This window comes from Chiloscyllium plagiosum, chromosome 33, assembly GCF_004010195.1.
Source record: "Chiloscyllium plagiosum isolate BGI_BamShark_2017 chromosome 33, ASM401019v2, whole genome shotgun sequence".
Taxonomy (NCBI): Eukaryota; Metazoa; Chordata; class Chondrichthyes; order Orectolobiformes; family Hemiscylliidae; genus Chiloscyllium; species Chiloscyllium plagiosum.
This window is the reverse complement of record NC_057742.1, coordinates 31,683,225-31,699,928: the sequence shown is the minus strand read 5'-3', so window position 1 is coordinate 31,699,928 and position 16,704 is coordinate 31,683,225. Positions and strand designations below refer to the sequence as shown.

General features: G+C 39.9%; 1 protein-coding gene across 2 annotated transcripts in view; it reads left to right on the top strand.

Moving 5' to 3' along the window:
• The window catches only part of LOC122539987 (sodium channel protein type 4 subunit alpha-like), a 185,520-nt gene that overhangs the window by 71,438 nt on the left and 97,378 nt on the right, over positions 1-16,704 (top strand). For both annotated transcript variants that reach the window (XM_043675247.1, XM_043675246.1), the window contains 6 exons: positions 475-593; positions 1,252-1,341; positions 3,883-4,011; positions 8,516-8,607; positions 10,601-10,861; positions 12,807-12,870. In XM_043675247.1, coding sequence (XP_043531182.1) covers positions 475-593; positions 1,252-1,341; positions 3,883-4,011; positions 8,516-8,607; positions 10,601-10,861; positions 12,807-12,870 — 755 coding nt within the window. The remainder of the gene's footprint in view (positions 1-474; positions 594-1,251; positions 1,342-3,882; positions 4,012-8,515; positions 8,608-10,600; positions 10,862-12,806; positions 12,871-16,704) is intronic.

The following is a 16,704-nucleotide window of genomic DNA, read 5'->3' as shown; positions in this document are numbered from 1 at the left end:
GCCTACTGGCCGAAACCTTGAGCAATAGTTTCCAGGCCACATACTGTCAATGCGATTGGGTTAGAGTTAGTCTATGCAGAACTGAGTATTTCCCTCAGTTGAAACTTTATTGCTGGAACAGCACAGCAGGTCAGGCAGCATCCAGGGAACAGGAGATTCGACGTTTCGGGCACAGGCCTGTGCCCGAAACGTCGAATCTCCTGTTCCCTGGATGCTGCCTGACCTGCTGTGCTGTTCCAGCAATAAAGTTTCAACTTTGATCTCCAGCATCTGCAGACCTCACTTTCTCCCCTGAGTATTTCCCTCAACCTTTCTCTCTAGGTCCAGGTAATTATTCCCCAGAAAGGTTAATATTGCAAAACCAGCAACTTACAATTTGGTAGCACGGAGGTCAAAAACAAGTTGGTTCAAACTGCTTTACTCGTCTCTCGAACTCCATTGTCACATTAACCCGTGTTTTGTTTTCTGTTTCAGACATTCATTGTGATAAACAAGGGGAATGCCATTTTTCGGTTCAGTACAACGTCTGCACTGTACTTGCTGAGTCCCTTTCACCCCCTCCGGAGAATTGCCATCAAAATCCTTATCCATTCATATCCTTCTTGCTCACTTCTGCAGAGATGATTTTTGTTTAGAGACTGCTATTGAAAACATGTAAATACCACAGCTCTTTTTTATTAGCTATTTTGTGAGTAAAGTGTGGGCTAAACTTAGGAAAATAAATCATCGTTGAAGAGTTTAAATGACGGTGGAGACAGATTGGAATAATCCAATAACCTGTTGCAATATCAGGAAAGCAAGCAGTTAACTGTAGCATCAAATATCTCTTGGAATGAAAGGAAGACAGCAGAATATCGATATAATTCCTAAAGTGTGCATTCAGTACATCAAATCCTCCAAAAAGCATCCACCCAGATCTATCCCCATAGCTAATCCATCTAGCCTGCACACAAGGGGCAATTTAGAATGGCTGAATCATCTAACCTGCACATCTTTGGACTGTGGAAGGAAACCAGAGCAAACCCACACAGACACAGGGAGAATATGCAAATTCTACACAGACAGTGATCTGAAGGTAGAATTGAACCTGAGTCCTTCACACTGGGGGACAGCAATGCTAACCACTGAACCATCATTCCTCCTTAGGTAGCAATAATTCAGTGTGTATCAATGCTTTGAGTAATAGAAAATATTAAATAATATTTAATAGAGATATAAGAGATGCTGTTTTCCTTAACCTTGATTTTGTAAATTATTTAGTTTATTCATCATGTTTACAATTTTAGCAAACTGTGTGTTCATGACAATGAGTGATCCAGCGCCTTGGACAAAAAATGTAGAGTAAGTTTATGAATTAATTTCTTCTTGCTAATCACTTTATTAATTCATGTGTCATTGTTGGTAAATGTTTGATCATTATTCACAGCTGTCCTGGAATTGTGGCATACTGATGTTCTGTTAGCAGATAAGACCGAGTGTATTGTTAGTATTTGCTGTTATAGTTCACTGTTAATTCTCTGATAGTGCTTCAAAGTGAGTGGAGCTGCACTGGCATTTCAGCTCAGTAGTGTGCAAGTGCATTTACCACATGGATTGTTCAAGAAGACCAAGTACCATGTATCAAGGACAACAGAGAGTGGCAGAAATGTTGGCCTTGCAATTATTATCTAAATATTAATTTTTGTTAAAAAAAACTCCACCTGTATTAAAGATAGATGCAAGAACTAAATATTCACCAATGAAGCACATGGCTTAATAACACATTATCCCTTTAAGTCTCTGTCCAGTCGGATAATATTCCTTATTTTAAAAAATTATTTCTGAAATGGTCCGTATTCTCTTTAATTAGACAATGTTTTGCTCCTCCAATTTCCTCACCTCATTTCGGAGATATATTTCTGAAATGTGTTGTTCGCACCTCCAACCCTCTAGTACCCTGCACAAGTGCCAGTTTTCTCATGTGTCCATGGGCAATAAGGAACATCCAAACTCAGACAAATTTGGTCCTCACATCTCAGTCACATTCCCTGAATAAGAAACAGCAGCAGGATTTCTGTTCCATTCCATTTCGCTCCCTTAGCTCATGGATCTTTTAACCACTTGTCCCTATCGTCACCTCACTTAGAAGAGCTTCTCAATAGTATTGGAAGAACAGTCCAGCACTTAAATTGGAAGGAGCTTCCCAATAAGAATGCTTGTTCAGATAGTGACTTTAACATATAAACATCACAATGGAGAAGAGTCAGAGAAACAGAAAGCCTGAGTAGGATCAGAAGAGTAAAATGTGGTAACTAAACACAATGTCAAAGAGATGGGTTCTGTACAGATTTTAGAAGTTAGCAGTTCAGGTTTTTCCAGAGAGTTGAATCAAAATGGTCAAAGCCTTCTATCGTTTGTGAAATGGAGAAAGAAGATATGCAAAGCAAATTAGAATCAGAGTACCAGTGGAATCTACGATTTGGGGAATTTCAGGAATTTACAATAATTAATTGGGTGATATTTTGGAGAAAAATTAGGCTTAAGAATATGAATATCAGTTTGAGGAGCGAAGCAAATTTGATGAGAATAAATTTTAATGTAGGAAATATAAATATAATAGAACTTGGGCAATTTTGAATTGATCTAAGAGGAAATTTGCAAGGAACACATTGTGAAAGTCAAGGTTGGATTGAATGAAGTTATCAGGCGGGCTCCAGCAGCAAGGAGATATTTAAAGAGCATGGATGTAAGAAAGCAGTCAGCTGATGTATAGAATAAGAAACTGGAAACTCAGGTCAGAGTCAAAACATTATGATTGCACATTGGATTCAGCCTAAAGCAGCAGTTAGAAAGGGGTATTCTGGTGTGAGATCGGGACAAATGTGCCTATAGGTTATGGTGAAACTAAACAGCATTATCAAATCTAAGTTAGAGAAAATTATGGCTCATTCGTGACTTGATGTTGGCGAATTATTCAACCAGTAGTGGTCCTATTGTCAGTGGTGATGGAGAGCTAGATGTTTGTATCATCAGGAGATGTGGAAGCTGCCAAGGGATGGTGTGTGGAGAAGCAAGTAAAGAGGGCCAGAAATTGAGCCTTAGGGAATGGGGCACATGAGGAGCAAACAATAGGTTAGGTAGATTAATGAGGGTGCAGAAGCTGGAGATAGTAGAGAAAGTCAATGTAATTGGATCAGGTTTCAAATACATGTTTGTATTTTGACAAGAGCAAAAGGATAATCTTCCTTAAGATTGTTTTTTGTAACTTCATATGTCATTCTGTAGACTCACTAAAACTGGCCAACCCTGACACAGTAAATGTCTGAGAATTATTTTGAATTCTTTTCATTACTTCATATCTATTTTACTATAACGGATGTATTCAGATTTCCGTTCCTACCCCTGGCATGTAAAACGCCATCCCAAATTAAAAATCAGGCAAAGGCATGGCATTAATAGAGAAAGATTTGTGTGTAAGACTGTCTGATACCTGGATGCAGATGGCAAAAGGTCCTTTGGCTTGATGTTTTATATTAAACTGCCTGTACATGAGTCCTTTGGTTGAGATTATCTTTGCATTAAACACTTTGCTAATAATTGACTCATACTTTTCAATGGTAGGTTATGTAAACTTGATGACCACCAAAATAGATATTTTCTAATCAACATGTTTAGAGATGTTCTTACACACCTCTGGAACAGGTGGAACTTAAACCCCAGGTCTCCTGGCTCAGAGGTAGGGACACTACCAATGTGATATAATGGATGTTTTTCCTAAAGAAATGTAATGTTTAAAAAATGCAGTCCAGTATTTAAGTTACTTTTAATTGGATCCTGATTTATTGACTTACAATGTTACTTTTGCCCACTTCATTCCTATCTGCCTTAATTGTTTATCTGCAGGTATGCATTCACTGGGATTTATACCTTTGAAGCAATGATAAAGATATTTGCTCGTGGATTTGTCATTGATGACTTTACATTTCTTCGTGATCCATGGAACTGGCTGGATTTTAGTGTCATCACAATGGCGTAAGTAACAATTACCCATATGTTGATAAAAGTTCCTTCAGGTAGAAATTACAAGGCTTCATCACCAATATCGAACCACATTCAATGTAAAATATATACAGTCTTGGAGATAATAATCCTTCCCCCCCAAATGGCTCTCATTCATTACAAAGCTCTGTCTCACAGATCTGTCGGAGCTGTCACCAATGTGGAACTGTTGTGGGTGGCTAATTATCTTCTCCTATGCTGGTTAGATCCCAGGAACAGAAAGGTCAGAGAGTGCAGCAGGGAGAAATCATTCCGTGGTGCATTCCCAGATGAACCCATGTATAGGCTTTAATATTCCCCTCCGTGCTCCTATAATCATGACATCAGATGGATATTCTTTCCATTGGTGGGCACACACATCACATGGCTCATATTCCACAAGAAGACCACAATTTGCAGTTCAACATTGAACAGTGGGAATCCATTCTCTTCTTTGTCATGGTTCTGGTTGCAGCCAGGCCAAAATGAAGACTTGCTGTCAAAGTCCCTTCCCCATTCCATTATCAAACCTTGCTAACAAAACTTAGCACATGACAAGTAAATACTTTTCACTCAGAAATTTCCGATATTCATTGGCAGCAGCTGGAGGCCCTGACCACCATCATACCCTTCAGAGTGTGATTATATGACAGTTAACATCTACCTCCAAGCTTCTTTTTCATTACTAATGCTATACATTTGTAACTAAAGTTACATTTGCCATTGCCCCATCTCCTCCCAAGTCTCTGATTTTACAAATTCAAATGATTTGAGAGTTTCACTATTCTCCCAAAAAGCATTAAGTTGGGACTTATAGCTTGATAGTTTCCTAGTTTGTAAACCATTAACTTTGATTCTCTTCCTAACTGACTGCAATCATTCCAACTGATCAATGCTGGATGGTGAACCCTTGATGGGGATAAGATTACTGTGTTTCCTTCGCGCAACTTCTTTGAAGTACAACCAATATATCATCTCTGCTCTTCTGCAGATCCTTTGATAAATGTATTTTTTCTGTTTAAATTCCTGACTCAATCCTCTTGCCCCTATCATAAATGTAATGATTGTCTCACGTGCGGTGCCCATTGTAGTGTAAAGCCTCATGTGCATGATAGGACTGAACCTTATCATGTCTTGATAGACTTGTAGATGTGAATGACCTCAGAAGCATTTCTTTCTTGTGTCCCTCCCATTATGTACATTGTGAAGGGATATTTATGACTGGAAACCAGCTCACTTTTAAATGTGATGCTGCCAGCAAAAATTCTAGAACATTCCAGCAGAAGCAAGTATTTCCACTGTTGGTGAATGCAACAGAGCCCATAGAGGTGCAATAGAGGTGTGGTGTACATATAATGAGATGAGGGATTGAGAGTTGTCTGAGATAATTTGTTAGAGCTCAAGGAGAGAAACCCTCCCTTAACCTCCTTGAAATGGGCCCTTAGCTGGCCTACGGTAAAATTCAACCGAAAACAATGCTTGGTAAAGCTGTCAATTATCTAAAGAGTACGTCTGCTGTCATCAACAGTTTGCTCTGCACAAATACAGATTCACAGGTGAACTTCTTCAGAATATTTGCATTCTCAAAGACATCCTTGTTAGCTCATTCTCATTCAGTCAGAAAAATATCTAACATGAAATTCATGTTTTGAGTTAATAACTTTTTGATTTCTTTCTTTCTAAAACTGTTTCACTTCTGCACATTTTCTGAAAATAGCCTATCATGTAACAAATATGACATTCACTTTAAAAACTGGGTATTGACTGTGACTTTGAAGTTTTTTTCAGTTTCAGCAAGGACTTTTAGGATCTGACACTTGTTGTAGTAACTGTATTATTTCTCGATTTGTGTTGTTTGTGGTTTTACAATGTAAGAATTGAATGAAGTCTGCTGGTCCCCTATGCCAAGATTGATCTTCTCTTCTTAGGATTGGTCTATATAGCTTCTGAACTTTTACTTCACTCACCATCTGGCTGGCATTTTCTAGAATCAGATCTTCTTTGAATAGTAATAAATCTGACAAAGACTCATCAGCAATTCCTGTAATTCTGTCTCTTTAGAATTTTGACTTGAAGACACCATAGTTGCTTTGCTTCACTGGTCCATTCAGATCATTCATGAAATAATTTATGAAATAACTCTGGTGTTGAACTCTTCTTTCAAGAATTTTATTAATTTTAGGGTCACTTCACTTCAAAAGTATCTATTATTTATTTATGTCTTGATAAAATTACGTCATCAATGTTTCTCCCAGATCTAAATGGAAATGCATTCATTTGTTCAGCTCCTGATTTGCTACCTAATTTAGAAATGATTCCGTATCCCTAGAGTTGTTTCCTTCAATGCATTCAATTCTGTGTTCTATGTGGTCCACCTCTGAAATTAAATTTTTCTGGCAACATTTTTTTCTGATGTATTCCTCAGAGGATTATCAATTTTCATGCATTTAAAAGATTTCTATTTCACAGTAATAGCAATTCTGACACTCTGTGCTGCTGCAATGGGGTGGGGTGGGTTTCCATTTTTTGCGAGTAAAGTGGAAGATTTCCACCTTTTTTGTGGTTTTCCTCTATGAATTCTGCTGTTTGCAGCTTTAATAAATACTGCCTGCTTTCATCATGATTTTACGGGATGATTCCATCTTTCCATGGTTTAACTAAATGATTCCCTCCATTGCGGCCCTCATGAAAGACTTACTGCCTTTTTTGGGACCTGAATAAGATCTCCCAAACTTTCAATCCTTGCAAGCCCAAGTTTGCTGAGGTATGTAATTGACTAACGTTCAACCAACGTTCCCCTTTCTGCAACTTCAGATTAATATTTCCTTTGTGGCCCTATAATGCCATTCTGTAGCTGTGTCTTGTAGTGCCTAGTCAGTGAGGCACTGTTGATCAGTCTAATTCTACCTCACTAGAGATGGTGATTGTCTGTCACTGTGTGGCATTAATGTTATTTGCATTTAGCAACCCCAGACTGAATGTTGCCAGAACCTGCTGTATATGGACACGGACTAAGGAGCCACAAATAGTCCTGAGCATTGTGCAATCATCAGCAAACGTCATCGCTTCTGATTTGATGATGGCTCACCACCAAGAATGGCTCAGATTGATCTTTTTGAGTTCTTAAAGGCACATCTACCAGGCTCAGCCTGTGGCAGATGAAAAGGGAACCAGCAGGAGGGGAAATCTTATTTAACCTGTTGCAGATGCATCTGTCCATGACAGAATTGGTCCGACCACGACACAGTCTTCATGGAGACAAAGTCCCTTCTTGATGGTCAGAGCACCTTAATTATGTTCTATGGCACGATGCTAAAATTGATACATTCCGAATAGAGCTAGCAGCTCAGAACCAGGCATCCGTGAAATGCTGTGAGCTATCGTCAGCAGAAATATATTACATTCCAATCTGTAATTTCATGATCTGCCATACCTCTCTCTCTCTATCATTACTGGCAGACCAAGGAACTAACCCCCATTCAATGATGAGTACAGGAGAGCATGCTGGGAGCAGTAATAAAAACAGAAAGTAGTGAAGAAACTCAACAGGTCCATCAGTTTCTGTGAAGTGAGAAATAGAATTAATGTTTGTGTTCGATGACTCTTCGAAATTCTAAAAAAGTCATTGAACTTGAAATGTTAACTCAGTTCCTCTCTCCACAGATGCTGCCAGACCTGCTGAGAGTCACCAGATTCTATAGAATTTTGTTTTTATGCCAGGCGAAAACCAGGCATTGCTCAAAATGAGATACCAACTAGGTGAAGCTCCAGCCATGTTTACTTGCATGCTAACCAATGGAAGCAGGGTGTGATTGACTATTCTAAGTGATTCTAAGACCAACAATCCACAATAAGAGATGAGGCAGTAAGATGCCTGGCATCCTTTTTGCCCAGAGCTTACTTGAGTGGAGTCAAGAAAGCATTGTGATGACAGCACACCTAACTTTCTATGCATCCAATCTCTTTAATGGTTTCATGTTGACTGGAAAGATTCTGTCCTATGCGCAATGCTTTCACTATCACTGGGTCAAATTCCACTGTAACTGCTGCATGCATAGCTGCAAAAAATGTAACGTGTAAAGCAAATCCTGATGGTATGAAAGGAGCAATATAAATGCAAGATTTAGCTATCTGTTCAGCACCATTCATGAGGAATTTCTTTAACCATTTCTTTGTGATCTATCAGAATATGTGAATTAAAAATGCCATTAAAGTAGAGAATATGAAATTGACTTGTCAATACCCCAATATACCCATTCATACTATTACACAACACAATGTCAAACCTTCCCCAAGTGCCTGTGTCACTTTGTTTCAATATCACAATGAAATTTGGCTTAATAATGGCAAACCATTTAGGAGATTGGGAGGACTGGTCATCCACCTTGATACAGTTATCAAATACGGGTGGTATAAATATTTGATGAAATATTAATTTCTTGATGTCAACTCTGACTGACTAAACATTGCTGCTCTCTATCCTGTTGTCATTGATTAGATATGTCACTGAATTTGTGGATTTGGGTAATGTCTCAGCCCTAAGAACATTTAGAGTGCTCCGGGCACTGAAAACCATCACAGTTATTCCAGGTAGGTGCTATGGAATGTTTTATGTATTTTGCTGATTATTAAATACATAAGGTGGCCATTTCATTGTTATAGAGGCATAGAGTTATGCAGAACAAATCTTTCGGTCCAACTCATCTATGCCAACCAAGTTTCCCAAGCTAAGCTAGCCCCATTTACCAGCTTTTGGCCCATATCCCTCTAAACTTTTCCTATTTATATACCTGTCCAATTGTCTTTTAAATATTGTAATTGTACCTGCATCTATCACTTCCTCTGACAGTTCATTCCACATACAAACCACCCTCTGTCTGAAAAGGTTGCCCCTCAGGTTCCTTTTAAATCTTTCTCTTCTCACCTTAAAAATGTGCCCCCTAGTTTTGAACTCCCCTACCCTGCGGATAAGACCTTCGCTAATCATCTTATCGATGCCCCTTGTAATTTAAAAAAACCTCTATACGGTCACTCCTCAACTTCCTACGCTCCAGTGGAAGATGTTCCAACCTATACAGTCTATTTTTATATCTCAACCTTCCATTCCTGGCAAAGCCCTGGTAAATATTTTCTCTCCAATTTAACAATATCCTTCTGTAGCTGGGCGACCAGAACTGTACAAAGTACTCCAAAATAAGTTCAATTTGTCAGGAGGTTGGTGCTCACTGAGTTCCTAAATCTGTTTAACAAAATTGAACAATATTGCTGCGCCACATCCGGCAAGTCCTAAAATGACGACATGAACTCCTGCTGTAGAAAATTGACAAAAGCAAATGGGGCGAGTGTAGAACCCTGATTGGAGAATCCCATTTCCTCAGGACAACTCTTGCCCCTTTGTGTGGCTCCAGGATTCACTTTCTGCAGGCACTCAAATCATGACACCAGGCAGAAGTCAACCTCATTTCAACAACAACATAAACGTCAGGCACACCCCTTATACCTGATTCATTAATTGATGCAGTGTAAAACTTTGTCTGTCTCTGCTGCAATATGCCGCAGTCCTATCCTCAGGAATTTAATGCTGGGGCCAGGCGTTCTGAGATTGTCAGGTATACATCTATTGAAACAATTTCAGATTGCACCTTTCCTGTGTTACTAGAGCAGCTGCACTTCAATGGTTGCAAAGCACATGGAAACACCTTGAAGCCATGAGGTTATAATATAGTTATGTTGTCTTGTTCTGTGGATTGGGATTAGACTCATTTTATACATGGTATTTACAGCAAGTGGACACATTTAACATACAGCTCCGGGACAAAAAGCAACTGCATTCTCCAGTTTCTTTGACAACCTGGGTTCTATCATGGGTGGCACAGTGGCACATGGGTGGCACGGTGGCACAGTGGTTAGCACTGCTGCCTCACAGCACCAGAGACCCGGTTCAATTTCCACCTCAGGCAACTGTCTGTGTGGAGTTTGCACATTCTCCCTGTGTCTGTGCGGGTTTCCTCTGGGTGCTCCAGTTTCCTCCCACAGTCCAAAGATGTGCAGATAGGTGAATTGGCCATGCTAAATTGCCCGTAGTGTTAGATGAAGGGGTAAATGTAGGGGAATGGGTCTGGGTGGGTTGCTCTTCGGAGGGTTGGTGTGACTTGTTGGGCCGAAGGGACTGTTTCCACACAGTACGTAATCTAATCTAATCTAAATGCAATGATAAAAACCTTTATCAGACAGGAGTAGATGTCCCTATATACAGTAATATAGAACTGTGACAGTCCCCAATGAAGTTAAAGCTTCAAGGACAGGAGAAAATGAAGATAAACTATAATACCATTTGAATAAAAACACAGACAGCATTTTCAAAAATGGGAAGAAATTAATGTAAGCTGCTTCCTTTCAGTATAAGTTGCCTACAATTAAAACCAATTTGTATTGAATTTTGAATGAGTAATTAGTTCCAATTCTATGGTTACTGTTACCATGACTGAAGCAAATGGATCAGTGTGATATTCAACATCCTTTATATTTTGAGTTCTCGGGCTAGGATTCAATTTAACATGCAACTTACTTTTCTGTTCACTAGGGCTAAAAACGATTGTTGGAGCTCTGATCCAGTCAGTAAAGAAATTATCAGATGTGATGATCCTGACAGTTTTCTGTTTGAGTGTATTTGCACTTGTTGGCCTACAGCTGTTTATGGGAAATTTGAGACACAAATGTGTGATATGGCCACCATCTCCAGAGCTGTTATATAATTACACCTTCATAGAGAGTGGGTCAGGAATGGACAATGATAGCCTGATCAATACAGAATTCGACTTGAAAGCCTACCTAGAAAATGAAGGTATTATTTATGCCATTTACCTATATTCTGATTCAATATGTGTACAAAATATTATTTGCTTGCTTTCATGATAAATAAAACCTGGAACTGAAAGCTATTCTCAATAACAGTGACAATGACAATTATCGTCAATTATTGTAAAACCCCTGTGATGTTGGTTAGGAGAGGAAATCTGTCATTCTTATTCAGTCCGGCTTACATGTTATCCCAAAGCCATAGATGTAATTGTCTCTTAATTATCCTCTGAAATGGCCTAAGAAAGCACGGAGTTCAGGGCAGTTAGGCATGGGTAATAAATGTTAGTTTTGTCAGTGATGCCCACATCTCAGCAAACATTGAAAACAATCAAAATGTAAGTATAAGGGAGATTTTAATAGCATGCCATAATCACAACCTGTTCCCTTGCCATATGATAACTACACCCAATTATTTTCTTTCATCTAAAATCAACCCTTGGTACTGGATCCCTTTAAATCATTCTCAACTATAATTCAGGTCAATCCATAAAAAATTTTTTGGAACTTTTTTCCTTTTTTTGTCTTGGGGAATGACATCCCTTGTCTCATTAGTCAATTTTAGGCACGAATATTGTTGTGTTAAATAGTTTCTTACAATGTGCTTTTGTCTCAAATTCAACAACATTTACTCCAATGATTCACTAACATCTCCCTTGTCCACATGGGCTATTCGTGTGAGTTTTGTACCAATTATTGTAAACTAATGAAATGCTTTGAATTGTACAAACAAGGGGCTGAGTTTCTCATATGGCGAGGATAGCATTCTTGATACCCAATGAGTTGGTGGGTGCCATAGCACCCTGCAGCCCATCAGTGTTCCCCAAAATATTCATTGGCTGGAGATGGGATTTCTTCCTCTCATTTGGGCAGCCCGTCCCATCTTAGAGACCACTTTTGACAGAGGTGGCCAAGATTCTGAATGTAAGCTGTCTGCAATGGGGTACAGTGGTAGTGTCCCTCTCTTTGAGTAGGGATGCACAGGTTCAATTTCTTCCTGCTCTGAGGTGTGCAGTAACACCTCCAGTGCAGGAAGTCTTTGTTTGGAGGTATTATCTGATCAGAGTGATCAGATAATATCTACGGCAGACCCCTATCCTAAGCCCCAGATTCCAGGACTAGCTAAGTGAGGGACTTCTCATGATGTAGAGGGGAGGGAGGGGTTTAAGACAAGGGCTGCAGAGAGTACCCACAAGGAACAGTGCTTATGGGCAAAGGGGTGGAGGGGAACCACTTGATGTGGTAATAAGTCCTTGAAGGAGGTGCCTAATCACTGAAGGCTTGAGCACGTCTGCAGGCATGTCAGGGGTACGTGGGCCATCAGAAAAGTTTATGGTATCCCCTCACCATTGGCAGACATACCAGCATAAGGTATACATTTCAGAGCAATGTTGTGGCCAACTAGTGACTATTCATTTAAAGAAAATAGTCAAACCTGACCATCAAATAAAAGAATAACCCACTTGGTTCCACAGCTCCCAAATCTACACCTTTAGACATAGAAAATGTAGGCCATTCAGCCCTTTCACTCTGCTCCCCATTCCACATGATCATAACTGAGCATTGAACATCATACCCTGTTCACAATTTTCCCCATACTATTTGACCCCTTTAGCATTAAGAACTGTATCAATCTCTAAATTATTTTACTTGAACTGCTTTAAGTGGCAGAGAATTACACGGGCTCCTCACTCTCTTGCTGAAAAATATTCTCCTTTCTTAAGGTTTTTTTTGAAGTGCAACCTTCAAGATAAATCAGTCACTTAACAGTAGATACCAGTCAGTCTTCAGCACAATAAAGGACATATATCATAACAGGAAAATAATTCTCCAAGGACCTAAGTGTCACAATGTCAATAATTTTTGTTTTTATTTATAAGTCAATGTGATCCAGCGATGCTAAATTACCTGTGTTTCTTTTCAATATCAAGATAACCAATACTTTCTAGAAGGTTCTCCTGATGCTCTCCTGTGTGGGAATGGCACAGATGCTGGGTAAGTTACTTTCTTTTGTTTGTTTTAATTCCAGCCAGAACAATTGCATTGTTAGTCTGCAGAAAACTTAAATCCCTGTCTATCACTGGATCATTGTTTAAGCATTAAACAACCGGACGAGTGAAACAACAGCTGATGCCGGGAATGCACTGATTAAAGTGCTGCTTGACCCACCATCTTTGAGAAGAGAAAGGCCAGGGATGATATGACCGACATCTGACACGAACACCTGCTTTTATCCATAAATCTCTATCCTGTACACAAGTTTACAGAGAATGTCCTTTTAACATAAAGGAGATTAATTGGGTTTAATTTCCTCTGCAGGCTGTTTTTAGCTTTCTAGTTAACAGATTTGAGGTAAATTCCTGGCCTGGGCTATTTTAACGTGGCTATCAAGTTGTTTTAAATGTCCGTTGTCAGTTGTGACTCAGTGGATAACCCTTTTGCCTGTGATTGAGAAAGTTGTTGGTTCATAGTTCCACTGCACATGTTCTAGGCTGACATTCCAGATTGGTCCTGAGGGAGTGCAACACTGTCTGAAGTCACATCTGCCCCCTTCGAGGATGTAAATTATCCCACGGCACTATTTCAAAGAAGGGAAGGGGTCCTTTCCTAATGTCCTGGCCAACATTTATGCTCAACGAATATCATTACAAACAGATCATCTAATTATTGTCTTGTGTTGTTTGTGAAATCTTAACTGTGCTTCTTACACTAGAAAAGTGACTGCACTTCTAAAGTACTTCATTCACTGTAAAGTGACTTGTGGTATCCCTTGGCTGGTAATCTGCTTTATTATAGTAGATTCCCTACAGTATGGAAACAGGCCATTTGGCCCACACCGACCCTCTGAAGCGTAACCCACCCAGACCTATATTTACCCCTGACTAATGTACCTAACACTATGGGCAATTTAGCAAGGCCAATACATCTTTGGATTGTGGGAGGAAACCCACGCAGACATGGGGAGAATCTGCAAACTCTACCCAGGCAGTTGCCTGAGGCGGCAATCGAACCCGGTTCCCTGGCGCTGTGAGGCAGCAATGCTAACCACTGAGCCACCGTGCCACCTTTTCAATTGCCAATTAAGTCTCACAGTAAAATAGTGAGAGATGTGCAAAATAGCTGAATAATGAACAAAACAAGGACAATATAATTTTATTTTGTTAAGGTCATTATAATAGATGGTGTATAGTTTGTTTTTAATCAAATCACTAAGTTGAATTGCCAATTAAGTCTAGGCATCATGAAGAGGAAATTAATCTTCCCTTGGTAATTTCTAAAGATTTTTCCCAGCTGGCTAATTTTCACTGCTTTTGCCTGCTGCTAATGGCCCAGTAGTTGCCTTAAAATGTGGTCAGTAGTATTACTGCCTTGTTATTATCTCTCTAGAGATAGTCCTCCTTTCATCTCTAATGTAACTGAGACCCGATGGCATTTTTGGATGGGGTTTCTGATCAATTCTATGGTATGATGGAATTATAGCAGCTTGGCAAATTTACATGGTCAGTTATTTTTGTGAACCCCATAAAAGCAAAACTATATAAACTGGGCCGTTAATGTCTGGAATTTGCATACTCTGCTACCAAATTCCCTCCCCTTCTGACTAACCTTTCAGTAAGTAGCCCTGATCCAATCCTAGGCACTTCGATCCAATTAGCTTTTTTGGGACATTTGATCATTTGGCTCCTCATAGCTCACTTGCATTGGCCTCAAAATTGTGGATAGCACTTTGGACACCAGCAATGTGCTTGCTCAATTCAAAAGTGAAGATATGAGTCCCACCCAGTGTGATTCTTTTTTCATTTTTTTCATGGGATGTTGACATTGCTACAAAGGCCAGCATTTATTGCCCATTTGTAATTACCCTTGAAAAAATGGTGATAAGCTGTCCTCATCAAACGATGCTGTCTGTGAGGGCTACATCCATGCTGTTAGGATGGGAGTTTGAGATTTTGACCAAGTATCAAATCAGGATGATTTGTACCTTGGAGGAGAACATGCTGTTGGTGATCTTTCCATTCTGCTGCCCTTGTTCTTCAAGATAGTGCAGGTCATGGGTGTGGAAGGTGATGGTATAGGAGCCTTGGATATGGAGGCTGATCCTAGTTGACTGCTTTGCCTGATTGTTGTTGACTGCCAGAGTACTGTTGGAACTGCATTTATTCAGACAGGCAGAGAATATTTCACTACACTCCTTACTTGTGCCTTTTATGAATCACACATCACAAAATTCCAGCCTTTGACCTACTCGAGTAACCACAGTAATTATATGTTGAAAAGTGTGGCACTGATAAAGCACAGCAGATCGGACAGCATCCCGAGGAGAATTGACGTTTCGGATATAAGCCCTTCATCAGGAATGTGGGGTTGGATGGGGAAGGGGGCTGAGAGATAAATAGGAGGGTGTGTGGGCTGGGGGAAGGTAACTGGGAAGGCAATAGGTAGATGCAGGTGAGGGTAATGGTGATAGTTGGAGAGGAGGGTGGAGTGGATAGGTGGGAAGGAAGATGGACAGGTAATACAGTTCAAGAAGGCAGTGCAGACTTGAAGGGTTGGATCTGGGATGAGGTGGGGGAAGGGGAAATGCAGAAACTGGAGAAATCAACATTGATGCTGTGTGGGTTGAAGGGTCCCAAGGCAGAAGATGATGCGTTCTTTCTCCAGGCATTAGATGGCTAGGATTTGGCAATTAAGGTGGCCCAGGTCTTATATGTCCTTGGTGGAGTGGGAGGGGGAATTGAAGTGGTTGGCCACAGGCTGGTGGGGGTGTTCGGTACATATGTCCCAGAGATGTTCTCTGAAACATTCTGCAAGTTGGCGTCCTGTCTCCCCAATGTAGAGGAGCAATGGAAACAGTAGATGCCTCATTTCAGTTAGTTAGATAGTTCAGTTCCTGATCTATGGTAACCCTCAGTATGTTGACAGTGGGGATTCAGCAATGGTAATGCTATTGAATATCAAAGAGAGATGTTAGATTTTCTCTAGTTGGGGACGGTCATCATGTGATACTTGTGTGATATGAATGTTACTACTGAAGCAAAAGACTGGGTCTCAGTTTGATATTTTCTCAGAAACATAACAGCTCTGATAAGGAAGTGTATTGGTAGTGTTGTGTGAGCTGCTAAGGCCCAAGATTTTGACCTTGTCCCTAAGTGGGAGATGGAATAGTTTTTAATAATGAAGATAGGTGGAGACACATACTGAGACAACCATCCAGAGAAACAGACAGGAATGAGAGAGCGGCTGACGAAATTAGAGCAATTAATTATTTGACATAGTCTTATGGGAGAAACGTTTTTGTGAGGGTAATACTGTTTCTCAAATTAATTGACAAATTTAACTCTGGCAGTCTCATAGCCTTCCAAAGTTCAGTGGAGGATTTATTCATACCCTCTGAGATTGTAGGCTCCGTTGGCATTTCCATGTATTGGATTCCACCTGAAATTCCTTATCCAAACAATCTGGGCAAGCTGCCCATTGTGTGCTCTCCCACATCCCAGGAATTTTGGAACGACGTATTCAAGCTGTGTCCAGGACTATTGTGATTTGCTAATTTTATCATTGTTGTCTCTCTGCTTGCCAACTTTATGGCACAGGCTTTTTCTGTCAGGCAGTAGGAATGGTCGGTCTAGTAGTGAAGTGAACTTACTTCACTGTGGGGTTTAAGACAGTAAACAAAATATCAGCGTAATTTTAATTTAATCATAAAGCCAGCAGTCTGTTGAAGACCAGGTCTACAACTGTCTGAATAATGATAGAACTTTAAAAATAATTGAATCACTTTCAAAAGTTATCATTCATTTATTTGCACCGTTAGTAACCTTTTGTTTA